Here is a 21,769-nt window from a genome sequence, read left to right on the forward strand (position 1 = left end):
TGGACTGCAAGGAGATTCAACTAGTCCATCCTAAAGGAAATCAGTCCTGAAAATTCACTGGAAGGACTGATGCTGAAGCTGAAGCTCCAATACTTTGACCACCTGATGTGAAGAACTGACTCATTTGAAAAGACCCTGATGCTGGGAAAGATTGAAGGTGGTAGGGGAAAGGGACAACAGAGGATGAGATGGTTGGATGGCATCACCAACTCAATGGACATGAGTTTGAGTGAGTGAACTCTGGGAGTTGGTGATGGACAGGGTGGTCTGGCATGCTGTGGTCCATGGGTTTGCAAAGAGTTGGACATGGCTGAGTGACTGAACTGAACTGAAAGAGGGACAATGACACAAAAATCTAAAAATGCTGAACTGCACAATGTTTATCCTCTTAGCCTTTGAATTACAACCAAAGTGAAACAAGATTATTAAGGAAGTGAAAAAAATCAGATAAAGCAAAAATTCCCATGATGAAGATCACTGGCCTCTTTCCAAATACAATCTCAACTCTGGCCCCATATTTTCTTTTCATTTGGACATTCAACCCAAGTAAAAGAGCTTAACTTACTATACACCCTGTTCCCAATGAATCAATGTAGCTTACAATATATCAAGACTGTTTCAGGGTCTGTAATAAATGAAATTTATCAGCACGAAATAAGACAGAGTTTTTGTCCTCAATGACCTTACTCAAGTGTTGAAGTGAGATGATCAATAAACAAGTAACACAAGAAATCAATAAGACAATTTCTCAAAGTTATTAAGCTGACTTTACAATTTCTTGTTAATGCTACCACCATTTTTCTAATCACAGAAAAATGTGATGGAGTCACCTTTCTTATTTCTGAACAGATCTAGTAACTTACAGATTAAAAACGCTTTCTTTGGAGAATTTCACTGACATATGAACAGAAATATAAAATGTGCTACAACAGAAATAGGAAGGGGATCATTTAAATCTTTTAGTTCTACTATATTTTAACATTCATTGTAATCCATACAAAAGTTAAAATATCTTACCTTCAACATTTGGTTCAAAGTAATTGCTATCATTGTATTTTTATTTAGAATAAACACTAACTTTAAATTCATGGCAACACTTTTTACATTGATACTATATTAACTGACTATAATTTAAAACTTGTAACTGAGTCTAACAACAGTTTGCAGTCTTTCCAGATACATTATGCCACCAATTACATTAAATAAATTTATGTAAGGAAATACCACTTGTTCTTTTACATAAAGAAACAGTATAACTCAAAGAAAATTGATAATAGTCACTTTTAAGACCTATCCAAATAAATATGTCTTAGACACAAAGTCAAGGCTTCCATAAAACCTTTAGTTTTCAAATTCTAATCACCACTTCTTCTAATTCTGCTATTCCCCACCAGTCCCAAACATTAAATCATATAATTTTTTCTGGGCATTGGTTAAATAGATTTGGCTGCCTGGGAGGAAATAAGGAAAGAGACGACTGGATTCAGGGCTCTGGGTGGTGCCTCCATTACATCAATAGCCCCCTTTCCTAAAGAACATAGACAAGTGTGAATAAAGAGTTGCACTGTCTTTAGCCAAACTCTGTCTTGGCTCTACATGTTGTTTTGGTGAAATGTGATGTAGAAAATGCTCATTCCGTTTTCAACTAAGAAGTAATACATTGTTGGATGATTAATGCAACTGCCACAACCGCTCTCATCAGTTGGTGGCTGTACCTTCTTACCAATCAAACTCTCTTTTTGTTCCTAAGTCCACCCCCTTGGATCTAGTTTGTAAATGACTCCAGAAGTAAAAAAGTAAAGGAGTGGGGTGGTGATAAAAGGTGGAGCAACAGAATCAACCCCAAAAGAGAGGGGAAGAAAAATACAGAACATAGCAAGGAAATAGCAGTCCAACCCAGACTTCCTGCAGATCCCTAACTCTCCAGTCCAATTCCGTGTGTATTCATACTCTACTTCTTATCTAGGAAATAGTTCCTCTTCCTATCTGTTCTCCATCATTATACTCTAGATTTTATTTTTCCCACTTTTTTTGTTGACAGAGAGGGACACAATTTTTATAATCAAGTAGCAGAAACAGAGACATTACTTTGTCAACAAAGGTCCATCTAGTCAAGGCTATGGTTTTTCTAGTGGTCATGTACGGATGTGAGAGTTGGACTATAACGAAAGCTGAGCACAGAAGAATTGATGCTTTTGAACTGTAGTGTTGGAGAAGACTCTTGAGAGTCCCTTGGACTGCATGGAGATCCAACCAGTCCATTCTAAAGGAGATCAGTCCTGAATATTCACTGGAAGGACTGATGCTGAAGCTGAAACTCCAGTACTCTGGCCACCTCATGCGAAGAGTTGACTCATTGGAAAAGACTCTGATGCTGGGAGGGATTGGGGCAGGAGGAGAAGGGGACGACAGATGATAAGATGGTTGGATGGCATCACCTACTCAATGGACATGGGTTTGGGTGGACTCCCGGAGTTGGTGATGGACAGGGAAGCCTGGCGTGCTGTGGTTCATGGGGTCACAAAGAGTTGGACAGGACTGAGCAACTGAACTGAACTGAACTGAACTGAACAGAAACAATCCCAAATACTGCCTTTTGGAAAGGGGAAAAAAAAAAGACTTAATTATATATACCAGGTATTGAAGGTAAAAGGTCTAAATGAACTTGTGATAATATTTTCACCAGAAGTAATTATTATATATGTTTGGCACTATTGAATCAAAAAAAATGCTCTCAGTTAATATCCTAATAGGCATAAGGAATAAGTTCAGATTATTGAATTTTCCATATATATTTTTCCACCTCAGAAAAGTTAGACCAGCAAAAACTCCAAAATTGTTTTTTAAAACTCTGAATAGATAAAAACACTTATGTAACAAAATGAGAAAAGATATACTCTATTAAAGCTTTCAGAAAATGAGTTCAGTTAATAATAAATTGATTTAAGTAATAACAGAAAAGACAAACATTATACTTTAACACTACCAGAAGCATCATAATTTCCTAAACCTCTATATTAATTAAAACTAGACACACTTAGAAGCTTCCTGAATTTCATAATTTTGATAAAGTTTTCAAAGATACATATAACAAGTGAATTTATTCTATTTGAGGAATGCTGATAAAATTTACATTTCAATATTATAGTCCCAAACTCATATTCCGAAAAGTATTAGTTTTTTTTTTAAGATCTTTACTTGACTAAGCTATTTTCTGGGAGATTACCTGCTGTGATAATTTCCAAACCCTCCTTGAGTCAATTATACTTGTCTTTTATTAGATGGTCAGTTATGCACAATATCAATACAAAACTTAAAGTCTTTATTTTATAACATATGACAGAGTACCTCTAATGCGTTGCTTTAATATATTCCACTTGAACTTATCTTTACCTAATTTTAATGTTTGATATAATTTCATAAGTGAAATAGAAAACTATTAAGGAAAAATAAAAATTGTTGGATTGCTACCATTCTCACTACAATACAGAAACTGAGCTAAACCAAATGTAAAATGATACTGGTTCTTTTTTCCAAATGAAACCCATTAAATATACAAACCAACACAAAACTACTCTAAGGTTATTCCTTCATTTTCATATTAAAATAAATCATCATAATTGTGATTAAATTTTTCTCAGAGTCAGACATGTCCCTTGAAAGGGAGATACTCACCTTCACATTTCTGAGTAGTTTCGCTCTGCTTGTGACCAGCAGGACATTTGCATTCAAAAGAGCCCACGGTATTGATACAGTTTCCTCCCTGGCATATCCCAGGAATAGCCTGGCATTCATCAACATCTGTAAGAAGAAAGTATTTTCGATATAGATATCACTAATTTTCAGAATATTTATCTACACATGCGTATTTTTTTAATGTATTGCAGAAATCCACTTGTTCTCAAAGGAACAGTGTGAGGGGAGTCAGGATCCCTTTGTATGCATGTATTTTAATTTAGCTAAATGGTATATGTTAAAGACCTCATTTTGTCTCTTGGTTTTGACTTTTAGAATTTTGTTTCTAAAATCCATCCATAGTGTTTTGTGGACAACCAATCCCTTGCTTTGATTTGCTGCAGAAGACTTCCTTTTATTTTTAATTGGACCGTAACTGCTTTACAATGTTGTTTTGGTATCCACTTGAGCCTCCCTCCCTGCTCACCTCCCCCACTTCACCCCATCCCTCTGGGTTGCTTTCGAGCACCAGGCTGAGCTCCCTGTGTTATACAGCAGCTTCCCACTAGCTGTTAACACATGATCATGTACATACGTCAAGGCTACTTTCTCAGTCTGTCCACTCTCCTGGTGATGAATAGTCAGCAGCCTCTAACTTTCCATCACCTCAGGAGAACAAACATATAATCTGAAAAGACTTACACCTATTAAAGTAACTTAAGTCTTAGTTTAAAATCTTTGCCTGAAGAAAATTTCAGGTCTAGGTGGCTTTGCTGTTAAATTCTTTCAAACATTTAAGATAGAAACATACACAGAATCACACAGAAAAGAGAAGAGAGGACACTGCCCAACCCATTTCACTGAGTTGGCATCACCCTGAAGCCAAAGCTTCATATTAAAATAAATCATCATAATTGTGATTAAATTGGGGATGAGCATACAAAAATTATTAGCCAGTCAACTTTAGCAATATATAAAAAGTTAATATATCATGACTAAGTAAAACATTTATTCCAGGAATTTAAGGCTTCCACATTCAAACATAAATCAGTTCATCAAACAGATTAAGGAAGAGACAACATATGAATATCTCTTGGATATGAAAAAAGCAACGGCAAAGTTCTACACTCATTCATGATCACTAACAGATTTTTTAAAATCTCAGTAAGCCAGAAATACAAGGGAATGTCCTCCACCTGATAAAGACCCTGTATAAAAAAACTACAGCTAACACATTATAGGAGATTGGGAAAATTTTCTTTATTTAGAGTTTCTGAGTCTTTCACTTTATATCTAAATTCACCTTAAGTTCTCTTTGTGTAAAAGGTAATTCAGTATATTGTTATGATAAACATGGTATATAAAAGGGCATACAATATATAAGCTTATGCAGATTTACATTAGCTATCCAAATTGATAGGCCAACATAACAGACTTATTAATATTATATCTATGTAACAATTGATGTACTCGTAAGAAATATTAAAGATGCAGAAAAACAGAAAATTAAAAGAGATAACCATTGATACATTAGTAGTCTGTTCTTTTAGAATTATTCATAGACAAATTCAGAGTGGTGGCCCATTAATTTAATCAGAATAAGATCACACTATATGTGTTGTTTTGCCTCTTATCTTTTTCCATTAAAACATTTTATTGATACATTTCTATGTCAGTGTATATTGACTTATCCTGTTACTTTTTGGTAAACCCACAAGTTTGGTATATCTTACTGTATAACCTGGGGCTTCCCCAGTGGCTTAGCAGTAAAGAATCCATCTACAATGCAGGAGACTCTGGAGACAAGGGTTTGATCCCTGGGTTGGGAAGATCCCTTAGAAAAGGAAATGACAACCCACTCCAGTACTCGTGCCTGGAAAATCCCACGGACAGAGGAACCTGGCAGGCTACAGTCCACAGGGTCGCAAAAGAGTTGGACACAACTGGGCACAGCACACAAAATATTGTTATCCTGAGATGAAAATAGGTATCACTGTCTTATTAAAGTATATCTGATCCAAACAAAAAGCAACTAAAATGAATTATATGACAAGAAGTTTATATACTGAAGAGTTTAATTTACAACATTTCAAACTGCATTATTTTAAAAATGTACTACATTTCTACCCTCATTACAGTGGTAAAAAACATCCGTAGAAACCGCTTTTTTCCTGGTAGATAAATCAGAGAAAGAATATTTTGGTATAAAATGAAAAACGAGGCCAAATCCCTATAAATCCGTTAGTACTGTTCATAAAAACTTTGACTACATATTTAGTAGATTCAGTAATTTTTCAAAGGAAAAAGCATTCTGACTTTACAGGGTTTATTTTGTAATTGTCTGAAAAGTACTTTTCCTAGAAAAAGTAAATAGAACTTTTATTTTTGAAATATCCTACACAGCGATACAGAATTAATTTCTTTTAGGGAGATCATTAATCACTAAAATAAAAAAGAAAGCTTTAAAGAAATCTTATTGAAATAATCAACAGGAACCCAGAGGCACACACAAGCGTTCCCTATAAAAACAAAAGAAGCCAGCCTCAGACCTTCAAATTATGCAAGAGTTTCTGCATCTTCCAAGCTAGCATAAGGAACCACTAATGTCTGATGGGTTTTCCATTGGACAAATTATACAGAAGTGTTTCTGTTCTTCCCTTCAATTCAGGCAGAGGCTTATTATTTCTTTAAATGTTGGATAACTTCAAATCACATATAAGAATTTTACCGAATAAAATTAAATCTTTTGAAACTTAAACCTTATACAATCACTTCAGTCTATGTCTACTAAGGTTATAAATAATGTGACAAAGCAATAGTAATTCTAGTTTATGAACTCGGTTATTCTCCAACTTCTCCAAATAAACTTGCCTTAAGAGATAATAAACTGATTTTATTATATAAATTAGTATTAGATGGTATATTATTTTTAGCTGACATTAAAATGTGAAAAATACGTGCCAGCACTACAGACATATAAAAATGGTTCATTTAATTTATATCTGTGGGAACTGAGGACCAACTCCTATTACTGTACTAATACTGCATGATTTTTTACCTTGGTCTGTCCCCAAATAAGATTCACTTGTAAAATGTAAGTTATTTCTACACTCCATAGATATTCATACACAGTACTTATATTTCTATAAAAACAAATGTCAGTCTTTAAGTACAGCAATTGAAAAATAGTCCTGTCTCTATCTGGGGCCTAAGACATAGAGGCTGTCTTGGCAACTGTTCAGTGTGGTTTGATTCGGCCAGAATATCTATTCATACATTCACAAAATTCCAATGCTGAATAAATGATCATCCCAATAAGTAAATATTGGTAACTTACTACCTGTAGGACTTCAAACTTGAAATAAAATAAAACAGAGCATGGTTCTGTCTCAAACCCCTTTGTCTCAACAGATGTCATCATTGTTTATCCCAATGTCAAAATCAGAAACGTAAGAGAGAAACTGGGCATCCTCTCACTTCTTCCCATCAGTACCAAGTGCTTGCTTCCCAAATATATCTCAAATCTTGGCTCTCTGCCTCTACTCTGGTCTCAAGCTTCATCATATATCACCTGTACTGTCACAGGGAACTTCTGAGTTTTTTTTTTTTTTTTTTCTTCCACTCTGGTCCCCCCTAGAGTTGATTCTTTGCAGAGCACCTAAAATACTTCTATTTACAAAAATATGTATCAAAGCCAGAAGTCTGTAGACCCTGTCACACTGTTTTCTGGTCTATGAGTTGCTCGAGAGAAGTTTGAGACCCCTTAGGGTATTCCCTTTAAAAAAGATACTTGCTTATTCTGTCTTATTATGCCCACAAGATTCTCCTTTATCTTCTCTTTCTTAGTCAACTGCTATACCTTCCAAACTGCAAACTGAAACTTCTATTTTAGAAAATTTGTCTGTTGTTTTCAGTTCATTGCTTCAGCTTTCTTTACCACCTTTCTGCTTCTTTCCAATCATTCTTTATTGTCCTCTGACATTTCACTTTGTGATTTCCTCAAGCTTATCAACCTTTGTCATGATTTTGTTCAGTTTTATGTTAAGTCTGTATGTGTATGTGTAATATTTGCCTTTCATTTGGTAAAGTTTTTATTCCTTCAGTTTCTTTCTTGAGTATGATCAGTATGCACTATGCATCTCTGATTGTCTTTACTGAACTCTTAGAGTGCTTCTTCGAGCACCTGTTAAGAGTAGAAACACATTATTTTTCATTTCCATGAGATAAAAGAGTACATGAAATTTGTGTTAATTTAGATAATTCTATCTTTTCCTCATGTTCTTTTTTTTTTTTTTTCAGTTTTTACATATAAGCCTTTACTCTTTAGTACTCATCTTTAAATGGAGTCATTTTCTGCTGAAGAAAGAGTAGAGAGTGCTAAGAAGAATCAGGTTGATTTGAAAACTTCTACAAGGAATATTGCCTGCAGCAGCTTCTTATCAAACTCGGCACTTTCTTTAAAATTTTAAGTTTACACTATCTGAAAATCTCAAAGACCCAAAATCAAGTATTAATCTTAAATAAAATCTCCTTCTAATTAGAGTGAACTTGTAAGTCAGTAAAGATTTAAAAAGAACTTAATTGTAAAAAATAATAATAATACAACTTATGCAAGTGACAGTTCATGACATATTTATTTGAAGTTTACAAATATTCTTGAAAAACAGTTTAATACTACTTTTTTATGCCTTTAATTCACTCATTTTATGCTAGCTTAAATTTTAAGGCCTATGTGAGACAACTTTGGTTCCTTTGTGTTTAATAAAATAAAGACTATACAAGCCTAAATGTAGATTAGATTTAGGCTTATGGACTAGAACTGAAACGCTCTCAACACGGAAGGAGTCAAGAATCATTATGACTGACCTCATAACACCCTAGGAAGGGGTTTCTTCTGATATCGCTTATTTAAGTCCAGAAAGTCATGAGAGCAACAGTGAAAAGTAAAAAAAAATTACTAGTTTCCTCACAGCTTAATGTTTTTTTAAGTATCATTTTAATTTCATATTGGATCTCATTTTTCACAGTTCCTTTTTGATTATAAGATCCTTTTTATTCCCTCCTAGGCTGCAGATAAAGTAATTCACTAATTGCACCAGTTACAGGATAGTATTATATTTAGAACTTCAGCAATGTCCTCTCTTGGCTAATATAAACCGTATTTTAAAACCAACATTAAGCTATTTACTGCTATCATCTACACAGCTAAATGTTTTCAACTCTACAAAAATTTTCAACTACCCCTTTAAAAAGATCACTATTATAAAAAAAGTATGACATGTATCATGTTTTATTGTCTTATTGTTTCCCATTCTATTACCTTCCAAATTAATTTGGCAGAGTATTTGGGAAACAGTCTAGGAATTTAAAGGGGAAAATGAAATCACAGTAAGATGTAGTCTTAAAATAGCCTGAACTGAAGATTAGTATTTAATTGAGAGCCTTCTGACGATGCCATGATTTTGAAATAAAGCAGAACTTGTTTTTCCAGACATTTTAACCATGTGGCAAATTTCATTTTGCTCCTGTAGCTGTATTAATCCATTATATTTTTAGTCAAATGGAGCCCAAAACTTATCTTTGCTGCATAAACAAAATCAAACAAATAAGCTTTCAGACATTACTCAATCCTGAAGGACATTCAGGAAGTTTCAGATCAGATGACACATTTTCCATAATTGTGTTCAGAAAAACTAGGCCTCTTTGACAAAATATCAACGTAAAAAAGTCTAACTACAAATACAAAAGATGAGGAGAGTTGGTAATTTGTGACTTTTTTTTTTTTGGTAGAAAGTAAGGGCTTTTTTCAACCAGGACTATTTCTATGAAACAGTGGTTTTCAAGAATATTTTAATATCAATTCCATTTATTAATTCAAAAGATATTTACTGAGTATCTACTGCGTGTTAGATACTATTCAAATGCCTCAGAAACATTAATGAATATAACAGATTTTTGCCGAAATGGAGCTTACAGTCTAGTTGGGAGAGAGTAAAAGCAAGAAGGGGCTTAACCTAATGGCTCAGAAGGTAAAGAATCCGCCTGCCAACATAGAAGACACAGGTTTGATCCCTGGGTCAGGAAGATGCCCTGAAGAAGGGAATAACAACCACTCCAGTATTCTTGCCTGGAGAATTCCCTGGACAGAGGAGCCTTGTGGGCTACAGGCCATGGTGTCGCAAAGAGTCGGCACGGCTGAGCAAATAACACCTTCACTTTCACTTTCAAAAGCAATAAAGACAATAGACAGGCAAGTGCATTAGAAGGTGAAAAGTGCCAGAGAATAAAGTTTTTACTCTAGCAAATCCAGTCAGTGTTAATCTAGTAGTTCTATACAGTATTTTATCTTTAATAGTAGTCTGTTAAATTATATAAATTATACAGTAATCTATATCTAATCTAGGAATTCTATGTAGTACAGTAAATAAATACTATATGCTATATATTAATCACTTCATGGGAAATAGATGGGGAAACAGTGGAAACAGTGTCAGACTTTATTTTTCTGGGCTCCAAAATCACTGCAGATGGTGACTGCAGCCATGAAATTAAAAGACGCTTACTCCTTGGAAGGAAAGTTATGACCAACCTAGATAGCATATTCAAAAGCAGAGACATTACTTTGCCAACAAAGGTCCGTCTAGTCAAGGCTATGGTTTTTCCAGTGGTCATGTATGGATGTGAGAGTTGGACTGTGAAGAAAGCTGAGCGCCGAAGAGTTGATGCTTTTGAACTGTGGTGTTGGAGAAGACTCTTGAGAGTCCCTTGCACTGCAAGGAGATCCAACCAGTCCATTCTGAAGGAGATCAACCCTGGGATTTCTTTGGAAGGACTGATGCTAAAGCTGAAACTCCAGTACTTTGGCCACCTCATGCGAAGAGTTGACTCATTGGAAAAGACTCTGAGGCTGGGAGGAATTGGGGGCAGAAGGAGAAGGGGACGACAGAGGATGAGATGGCTGGATGGCATCACTGACTCGATGGACTTGAGTCTGAGTGAACTCCGGGAGTTGGTGATGGACAGGGAGGCCTGGCGTGCTGCAATTCATGGGGTCGCAAAGAGTCAGACACGACTGAGTGACTGAACTGAACTGAACTGATATATTAATAGCATAGTATATATTCTGGAGAAAAAAATGTTGCTTTATCAGGAACTCTATATAATCATACCATTAGTCATATCAATGATTTAGAATTTTATTATCCACAGTAAACAACAGATTAAAAATTATATTTAACTTGATTTTCATATTTGTTGTGGTTGGTACTAATCCAAGAGACAAAACATTCATAAAAGCATTCTAAGGCCACAGCTGGCAAGGCTTTTACATGCAATTAAATATAAAGCTGATAATTTGTTGGGTTATATGGTCACCCTTGGGGTTTCCTAGGTGGCAGAGTGGTAAAGAATCCGCCTGTCAATACAGGAGACCCAAGAGATGCAGATTTAATTCCTGGATCAGGAAGATTCCCTGGAGGAGGAAATGGCAAAACCACTGCGAAATCTCATGGACAGAGAAGCTTGGAGGGCTACAGTCCATGGGGTCACAAGAAAGTCAGAAAGGACTTAAAGAGTAAACAACAACAGGGTCATCCCTTGGGTATCCCTATAGTTCTGATTTGAAAAGAGTTCAGATGCAGACCATTTTTAAAACTACGTTTTATAAAACTACAAAACTAAGAAAAATCTTTGGAGGCCACTGTCAGAAATATACTTACCAAATTATGCAGAGCACTCAGATTTTATAATTCGATGGATTGAGGTTATGTACAGGCTCCTGAATCTACCAATTCTCATCTGGGGTTTGGACAGACAGTGGCCTGGCTTTTCACAATATACCATTTACATGGGATGGATAAACAACCTCTGACACTGGTTCAGTTCAGTTCAGTTCAGTTTAGTCGCTCAGTCATGTCCAACTGTTTGCGACCCCATGAACCACAGCACGCCAGGCTTCCCTGTCCATCACCAACTCCCGGAGTCCACCCCAACCCATGTCCATTGAGTTGGTGATGCCATCCAACCATCTCATCCTCTGTCGTCACCTTCTCCTCCTGCCCTCAGTCTTTCCCAGCATCTGGGTATTTTCAAATGAATCAGCTTTTAGCATCACGTGGCCAAAGTATTGGAGTTTCAGCTTCAACATCAGTCTTATCAATGAACACCCTCTCCTTCAGGATGGACTGGTTGGATCTCTTGCAGTCCAAGGCACTCTCAAGAATCTTCTCCAACACCACAGTTCAAAAACATCAATTCTTCAGCACTCAGCTTTCTTCACAGTCCAACTCTCACATCCATACATGACCACTGGAAAAACCATAGCCTTGACTAGATGGACCTTTGCTGGCAAAGTAATGTTTTTGCTTTTTAATATGCTATCTAGGTTGGTCATAACTTTCCTTCCAAGGAATAAGTGTCTTTTAATTTAATGGCTGCAATCACCATCTTCAGTGATTTTGGAGCCCAGAAAAATATAGTCGGCCACTGTTTCCCCATCTATTTGCCACAAAGTGATGGGACTGGATGCCATGATCTTAGTTTTTGAATATTGAGCTTTAAGCCAACTTTTTCACTCTCCTCTTTCATAAAGAGGCTCTTTAGTTCTTCTTCACTTTCTGCCATTAGGGTGGTGTCATCTGCATGTCGAGGTTATTGATATTTCTCCTGGCAATCTTGATCCCAGCTTATGCTTCCTCCAGGCCAGCATTTCTAATGATGTACTCTGCATATAAGTTAAATAAGCAGGGTGACAATATACAGCCTTGACGTACTCCTTTTCCTATTTGGAACCAGTCTGTTGTTCCATGTCCAGTTCTAACTGTTGCTTCCTGACCTGCATACAGATTTCTCAAGAGGCAGATCAGGTGGTCTGGTATTCCCATCACTTTTAGAATTTTCCACAGTTTATTGTGATCCACACATCAAAGGCTTTGGCATAGTCAATAAAGTAGAAATAGATGTTCTTCTGGAACTCTTGCTTTTTCGATCATCCAGCGGATGTTGGCAATTTGATCTCTGGTTCTTCAGCCTTTTCTAAAACCAGCTTGAACATCTGCAAGTTCACGGTTCACGTACTGCTGAAGCCTGGCTTGGAGAATTTTGAGCATTACTTTACTAGTGTGTGAGATGAGTGCAATTGTGCGGTAGTTTGAGCATTCTTTGGCATTGCCTTTCTTTGGGATTGGAATGAAAACTGACCTTTTCCAGTCCTGTGGCCACTGCTGAGTTTTCCAAATTTGCTGGCATATTGAGTACAGCACTTTCACAGCATCATCTTCTAGGATTTGAAAGAGCTCAACTGGAATTCCATCACCTCCACTGGCTTTGTTCGTAGTGATGCTTTCTAAGGCCCACTTGACTTCACATTCCAGGATGTCTGGCTCTAGGTGAGTGATCACACCATTGTGTTTATCTGGGTCATGAAGATCTTTTTTGTATAGTACTTCTGTGTATTCTTGCCACCTCTTCTTAATATCTTGTGCTCCTGTTAGCTCCACACCATTTCTGTCCTTTATTGTACCTATCTTTGCATGAAATGTTCCCTTGGTATCTCTAATTTTCTTGAAGAGATCTCTAGTCTTGCCCATTCTGTTGTTTTCTTCTATTTCTTTGCATTGATCACTGAGGAAGGTTTTCTTACCTCTCCTTGCTATTCTTTGGAACTCTGCATTCAAATGGGTATATCTTTCCTTTTCTCCTTTGCTTTTTGCTTCCCTTCTTTTCACAGCTATTTGTAAGGCCTCCTCAGACAGCCGTTTTGCTTTTTTGCATTTCTTTTTCTTGGGGATGGTCTTGATTCCTGTCTCCTGTACAATGTCACGAGCCTCTGTCCATAGTTCATCAGGCACTCTGTCTGTCAGATCTAGTCCCTTAAATCTATTTCTCACTTTGATTTAGGTCATACCTGAATGGTCTAGTGTTTTTCTCCACTTTCTTCAATTTCAGTCTGAATTTGGCAATAAGTTCATGATCTGAGCCACAGTCAGCCCCCGGTCTTGTTTTTGCTGACTGTATCAAGCTTCTCCATCTTTGGCTGCTGACACTGGTTACTAACATCAATTTGAAAGATTTCACATCTAACTTTGTATATGATTTAATTGTAACAAAATTTAACTAACTCCCATGTCTAATAATGAATAACATCATTTCTCTGAATAATACAAAAGTACTTTCCACTTTCCTTTCACCCTACTACTGCTTGAAAGCTCATCATAGCACCCTGTTCTAAGCTTTAAAAATGCACTTAATCCATATATCAGAGAAGTTGTTAAGAAGACTAAGAATCACTTTGGCTGAAAATTAATTAATTATTCAGTAAGTATATGACAATTTCCACTATTTGGGTTAAAGTTGATAGTTGTAGCATCCTCAGGGCCTGGATCTAGCCCTGATACATATATGTAAGGATGTGGTTGGGAAGATTGCCTAGAGACAAGATTGTAACCGACTGATTAATAAACTCAGAAGTAACTGCAGTCACTGTTGGGGTTACTGCTTTGTCTCTGAAGACACTGTTGATAATCTCAGATGACTCACTTTTTCCCTGTCACCTGAGTTCAGGTTCTCATATCTTTAATGAGACAGGAAAGACAGAAAAAAATGTGTCCCCCAGATATTTACATATGCATAGTTTGAGGGGCTGTAGTAGGGAATGTGTAACGCCATCTGGATAAAGACATGGAATGGCTTATCTTCTGATTGTCTTAAATATTTTTTAAATTTCCCCCAATTTTTCATATCCCTCTTCTCCCTCTCTGTCAGTTAACAATAATTTGCTAAGTGGCCAGAAGATAAGCCATCTGTAGCCAAGCCCCTCATCATCAGAGATGATAAGGCCCCTCTTGGAAACAGCTTTGGGTTAAAGGCTCCCATCTACCGAGGCAGATCCCCTCAGTGCAGTGAAAGGAGCCCAGACAACTGGGTGGGCGATTTGGTGCACACGGGCTGAAGGCTCACTCACCTTGGCAAGCTCCAGTGCGTATGTTGGGGATGAAGCCTCGTCGGCAGGGCTGAGGCTGGGCTGGACACATCTCGCAAGGGTGGCCCCAGGCCCGTCCAATGGTGGCGCAGCACAGAGTCTTCGTACACACGATGCCTGTAAGCTGCCCCTGGCACATCTGGTTGTTGACCTGAGTGAAACACGGACCTGTCCTGTAATCTGGAATGTGAAAGAAGGCAGAGAGACAGGTTTTATAGCCACGCACCAATCTCAAAACCAGCACCTCCAAATTCATAAAACAAGAGACTTTCTTCCCGTCAAAATGCTGAATGACAAAAGGCCAGAGAATTCCATCGTGAAAACTCAGCATTTGCCGATAATGAGAAGTGCCTTACAAGACTTCAATGTATTCTACCCTAGACATTGTAAATAGGTGGCTCAAGGGCTGTGTCTGGGACACAGATGTGTTTTCTTGGCCCGTCTAATGTTTTAAAATGAGTAGCCAACACTGTAAATTGGGAAATTTCACATGAAATTTATACTTCTGGCTTTTCTTAAAAAGCTGGATGTCCTGGCCATGCTAGGCCTGTCACGTTGCATGGCGGTGGTGAAGAGTCCCGTCCATGACACCACAGCCCAGCCACCCAGCCCTCTCCACTCACTGGGCTTCCGCACCTGTGCCCTGAGGGCACCTGCTTTAATGACTCCTCTGTACCTGTCAATATTCTGAAGTCCCGAGAAAAGTTCAGAAAATCAAAACAGAACCAATGACGACACACCCTGCCATACCACATATATATGTATATTTAGGCGGTCTAGATTGATTATAATCGTTTAGTACTAATTGTTTGGTTTCCATTTCCTTGTCAGTCTGTTTAGTTCTCTGTGTAGCTTACCTAGAAAGATGGTACTAATGAGGCCCATGATCATGGATTCTTTCCAAGTTAATATTATATGATCTCTGATTTCTAGAAGATGCTTGTACCATTGTCCAGCTCTGTTACATGATAATAAAAACTTCAGCAAATGTATGTCACATATGATCTATAGGCAGGCTCTTCTATGCATATTAAGGATAGTCTATTATGACCCTTGCATCTCAAAGTGGTTCATGCGCCCAGCAACACATACATCACTCGAGAACTGGTTAGAGATAAACTCAGCTGTCATCCCAGACTCACTGAACTAGAATATGCATTTCCCAAGATATTTAGGAGATTCACTGTTGCTATTGTTTTAATCGCTCAGCTGTGTCTGACTCTTTGCTACCCCATGGACTGATAGCCCACCAGGCTCCTTTGTCCCGTGGGGATTCTCCAGGCAAGAGTACCGGAGTGGGTTGCCATTTCCTCCTTCAGGGAATCTTCATGGCCTAGGATTGAACCCATGTCTCCCGCATTGGCAGGTAAATTCTTTACCACTGAGTCACCTAGGAGATTCACAGTCTCCTTAAAGTTTAAGAAGGACTGATCTAGACTATAAGCAACTTGAAAGCTGGGCATTTCTATCTTTCCATGCTATAATGACCTTATAAGATGATTAGTACATATATACATACACATACATATATATGTATTATTTTAAGCAGAGCTGAACCATTCAGTTCAGTTCAGTTCAGTCACTCAGTCATGTCTGACTCTTTGCGACCCCATAAATTGCAGCATGCCATTACCAGCTCCCGGAGTTCACTCAAACTCACGTCCATTGAGTCAGAGATGCCATCCAGCCATCTCATCCTCTGTCGTCCCCTTCTCCTCCTGCCCCCAATCCCTCCCAGCATCAGAGTCTTTTTCAATGAGTCAACTCTTCGCATGAGGGGGCCAAAGTATTGGGGTTTCAGCTTTAGCATCAGTCCTTCCAATGAACACCCAGGACTGATCTTTAGGATGGACTGGTTGGACCACCTTGCAGTCCAAGGGACTCTCAAGAGTCTTCTCCAACACCACAGTTCATTAATAAGCTTTTAATTTATTGCTTGTACTTTGAAAGACACAAGAAATCACAGAAACATCAGTCTCCTAAAGACTGACCAGTTAAATGACTAACATTTACAGAATTACAACAAAATACACAAAAAAGTTTTCCCCTCCTTTAAACAAAGGTTGTACGCACACAGTTTATTAACACTTGGGAATGTAAGGTGATATTCAGGATTTCCTGATAAGCCTTTATGCAAATAACCTAATTCTATGTGAAGGGGAAAGACAGACAAGTTTATTTCAGAGTTTTGTAAAAACAAAACAACGTTACATTCAATGGAAAAATACTCAATAATTTTGGTAACATTTTTATGAAAAACTGCTCCTGGGTGGGGAGGAGGGAAATCAAACTTGGGTCTAATTTAACATTCAAAATGCTAAACTAGAACAACTTAGATGTCATCTGAATCCTGTAACATGACAAAAACACAACTTAAAATTCTGTCTCTTAATGAAGAATAAGGCTTTGTCAGAGAAAAAAACATTTTAGAAGTTCAACACAAAGGAAACAAAATCCAAAATAGGTAACCTTTGTAGCAAGTTGGTTTAACATTCTGTTACTCTGCAGCTGAACTTCAACAAAAATAGCTCATTTTAATCCCTTACATAAGAACAACAGATGTGCTGGCTACAAATCACGTTTTTGAAGAAGACAATCTTTGTATTATACTTGTAGATATGTCAACCTTGTACATGCTCCCTCCCCACATCACACATTGCCAGGTTGTAAATTTTTTAAACCTACTCTATTGTCCTTCAGACAACACATTATTTTCCCCTTTTAAATAAATATAAGACTTATGATAAACTATATCCAATCCTGCACAAGTAGGGAAAAGTCCATTCTTCACCAAAAATCTAACATGCTTACTTTTTGATAGATTCACTCATATATGCCTATGTTCACATTCTGTACACTTTTAGGATTCCCACAGAGAAGCCTGAATAGAGTCATAATTTCTTTCTTAAGTAAATCAACTTGTCAAAAATTCTTTTCTTCTAACTACAACACCTTCTTAAAATTATGTCCTCTTAGCTCTTTTTTGGAGAAGAGGACTATCTAGACAAGAACATCCTCTGCAAAGAACCTTTCCAGGTGAAGCCCTAATTAATCAACCCCAGACCCCCCTTTCCAGGAACAGAGTTAACCATTCCTTATTTCTTTTGCTTGTATTTCCCTTCTTTAAGACTGCACTGAATCTACTTTCTTATCTGGTTCCATTTTGCTTTCAAACTTACAATGTAACCTACTTATTCCAGAAATACTAACAAGTAAAATGTGAACAAATATTAGATATTGAAAAGAGATTTAAATTTCCTGATCAGATTAAAAACATTCTGTCCCAGACTTTACTAGCATTTTAACTATGGTCAAAGAGCACAGAGAGGCCTTAATTAAATGTTATGACTGGCTATACATTTCATCACAGTTTCACTCTGGGTAAAATGTTACTGTATACTATGCTAACCATTCATAGTGAAGGTCAGAGGTGCAGTGCATTAACAAAGGACAAAATGGAGCAAGCTGCTTAACAACTGGCATGCTGGACTTAGTGAGCTGTAAATAGATATTTTCCTCATTACCATGTGATGAAGAGAATTTTGTTAAAAATTATCCTGTGAAACATAAATATTGCTATTTTGATTTTTTAATAAAATTCCACTTTTATTCATATTAAGCAATTGGTACAATCAGCAAACTCATCAGAAATTAAATTCCTTTAACTTGCACAGCATGTATTCATCCATCTTACATGAAAGATTCAATAATTTCCCATAAATTTTATTGAATTGTGCAACCATCACCACAACCCAATTTTAGAACACTTGCATTATCCCAAGAAGATTCCTTGTGCTCATCCTCAGGCCCTGTCAACTATTGATCTTTCTGTCACTCACTATAAAGTTGCCTTTTCTGGAAAATTTCACAGAAACGAAGTCAAATAGTATGTGATTTTTTTTTTAATCTGACCAATTCTTTTAGTCAGCATTATGTTCTTGAGGACTATCCATGCTTGCTATGTGGCATGAGTCAGCACTTCAATTCTTTTTACTACTGAATAATATTCCACTATATGGATATTATATTAGTTGCTCAGTTGTGTCCAACTCTTTGCGACCCCATGGACTGTAGCTTGCCAGGCGCCTCTGTCCATGGAATTCAAGGGGCAATAATACTGGAGTGCGTAGCCATTTTCTTCTCCAGCTGTACGGATGTATCACATCTGATAACCAAGTATTAGTCTTTTGCTGGGCTGTATGGCGAATATATGTTTCACTGTTAAAGTGTCAAACTGTTTATCAAAATATCTTCATGATTTTACATTTCTACCAGTAATAAAAGAGATTCTAATTCCTCCACATCCTTGCTAATAGTTTCTGTTTTCTATCATTATTATAGCCTATGTTACCATTTTATTTCAAACGAATACAATTCAATATATTTGAGAATTCTGCTGTATTTCTCAAGTCCTCTCAGTATAATTAGAGATGCTGAACAGTGCTAGGTAACAAAAGGTGAGCATCATCGTCATGTGGACAACCAGACAACCTTTGGAGAGGTTTCCGGGAGGTAAAGATAAACATAGATCTGCAGGAGCTTTGGGATTAAGAGAAAAAAATTTGTTTTCGTTTTTTGCTTATTTATTCTTTTGCTTGTTTTGTGGAAGAGACAAGGATTTCTAAAAGATAATAATTTCTAGTACAAGACCCCTAAGGAACCAGGCTGAGAGCGAAACCAGAATTTGTGTAGAGGAGCTATCCTTAGATAGAAGAACAAAAACCCTGTTCTTGTAACCCAAAGGAGGAAGAGCAGACTGCACAGAGAGGTCGGCATTTTATACAGCAGAGAAGAAGGAGTCATGACCTCTTGGATACCTTTTCCTTTCCTTGTGAAGCAGGAGGTGGACGCTAGGTCGCTGGCAGAAGTTGGCTGGAGTGTCAGATCATGGACTAACTGAGATGGACACCGAAGATACCTCTCAATATAGGGACCTGTCCTAAGAATCCACAGAGGATTCCCAGGGGACATCCAGCACGTCTCTGTGGTGCATGAACAAGATGGAACTTAGAGTGGGCTCCATCTGTCTGTTGTGACTTTTTCCAATAGCTCTGGGCAGCAGAGAAACTCTCTGAAAGATAAGGGTGCATCCAGGACTAGAGTTTTGTCTGTCAGAGGAGAAAAAGATTCAGAACAGCAAATGTGTTAGGACACATTTATAGACTGTGGAATCTACACTGGATGAGATGGGAAGTGAGAAAAGGAACAGATGGACAGATAACAAGTGAGAAAAGCAGTAAGGTCAACAGACGAGGTGTCCCCAAGAAGCCCCAGAAGAGAAGGGAAATGAGTCATAGTGATAGCCATACATCAGCTGTCCAAGTGGTATTATTTAGTTAACTGCATTATCTATTTAACTGTCAGTAGAATGCAGTTATGGTCCACAGCTGCACAGATGGACACTGCATAATTCAGGAAAGCTACCCACAACTACTCTAATGTAAATGACATCCCCTGGAGTTGTGCAGTCAAATAATGCCCTAAAGATATTCAAAACTCCATTCATCCCCACTTTAGTATACAGAATTCCCTGATCCCAGACAGTGTATGAAAATATGTAAGATTTCCCATCAAGTTCCACAGTCTTTGAACTTAAGCAAGAAGGCAGCATTTCCATTCTCAGGAACCAAAGAAATGCAACATGCAATCCAGCGATTACCCTGTGTGGGAACTGGAGACAAGAGTGAGTACAATGCAGATCTCTGGACTGTGTGAAACCTAAGTCAAATGGTCCTGGTGACATGACCGCCTCCTTTGAGTAATGGAGTTGTTGACACAGCAATGACAATAAGGTTGACTGCATCCCATTATGGTTCTAATTGAGAATCTATCTAGTCAGTCTGCCAGCTGAAATCTCTGATCACTGATATAACTAGAGCAGGCAGGGAAAGCAACACCTCAAATTATATAGTTTCCTTAGTCTCAATAAAATTTGCCTGAATGTCTGCAAGTCCAGACTTCATGGTGGGTCTAAATATTTAACTCAGATAAATGAGACAGCAATTATCTTCTACAATGGACAAACAACTGCTAACCTCAGGAAATTTTAGAATTAAGTACAGAAATGTTGAAGAGAATCAAAGCCATTAAATTAAGAACCTGTGCAAAATTTATGCACCTGTAATGTTTCCTGGGGCTCAGTGGTAAAGAATTCGTCTGCAATGCAGGAGACTTGGGTTCGATCCCTGGCTTGGGAAGATCCCCTGGAGAAGAAAATGGTAATCCACTCCAGTATTCTGGCCTGGAGAATTCCATGGACAGAGAAACCTGGCCGGTTATAGTCCACGGGGTCGTAAAGAGTCACACAGGACTGAGAGACTAACACTTTCACTTTCAATATTTCCTGGTGGCTCAGTTGTAAAGAATCCGCCTGCCAAGCAGGAGACACGGGTTTGATCCCTGGCTCAGGAAATGGAAACCAATACCAAAATGTTCTTGTCTGGAAAATTCCATGGACAGAAGAACCTGGAAGGTTACAGTCCATGGGGCTGCAAAAGAGTTAGACACGACTTAGCAACTAAACAACGTTTAATGGCATCTCATTCACTCTATCAGATTACCCTGTAAGCACAATTTAAAATTAATAATTAGGTAACTTATTTGGAGTTGTGATTTTTCATGTTAAAATGTGACTATGCTTACATACAGAACTGGATCATTTAAGTGAACTTCAGATTTTTATAAATTTGAGTATTTAGACATTCAAATTTTAATTAGGTTTATGAGAGCTATTTGAGTACTTAAAAAGGTTTTTAAGGTGTATAATTTAAGTACTTAAGGGAGATATTAGGTATATTCAATATATTATGGCAGTTTAAAAGGTAGGGAGGTGTTCCATTAACAACATATGAAAATGGAACCAAATACTATTTAAAGGCCTCTTAGAGTGACTACTAAAATCTGCCAGACTTATTAATAGATGAGTGGTATTTATAAGCTAAATTTAAAAGTTCAAGGAATATACCCTAAAGAACTGAAGCAGGAATCTGAAGAGATACTTGGACAACCATGTATCCAACAGCATTATTCACAATAGCTAAGAGGTAGACACAACCTACATGTTCACTGACTGATAAATGAATAAGCAAAATGCATACAATGGAATATTATTCCGCC

General features: G+C 37.4%; 1 protein-coding gene across 1 annotated transcript in view; it reads right to left on the reverse strand.

Annotated features, from left to right (window-relative positions):
• Nucleotides 1–21,769, reverse strand: part of FBN2 (fibrillin 2) — a 225,342-nt gene that overhangs the window by 152,332 nt on the left and 51,241 nt on the right. Inside the window, exons 6-7 of the mRNA XM_045166621.1 lie at nt 14,636–14,833; nt 3,676–3,801 (exon numbers count right to left, since the gene is read on the reverse strand). Of these exons, the coding sequence (XP_045022556.1) occupies nt 3,676–3,801; nt 14,636–14,833 (324 nt within the window). The remainder of the gene's footprint in view (nt 1–3,675; nt 3,802–14,635; nt 14,834–21,769) is intronic.

Source organism: Bubalus bubalis, chromosome 9, assembly GCF_019923935.1.
Source record: "Bubalus bubalis isolate 160015118507 breed Murrah chromosome 9, NDDB_SH_1, whole genome shotgun sequence".
In the NCBI taxonomy this organism is placed as follows: domain Eukaryota; kingdom Metazoa; phylum Chordata; class Mammalia; order Artiodactyla; family Bovidae; genus Bubalus; species Bubalus bubalis.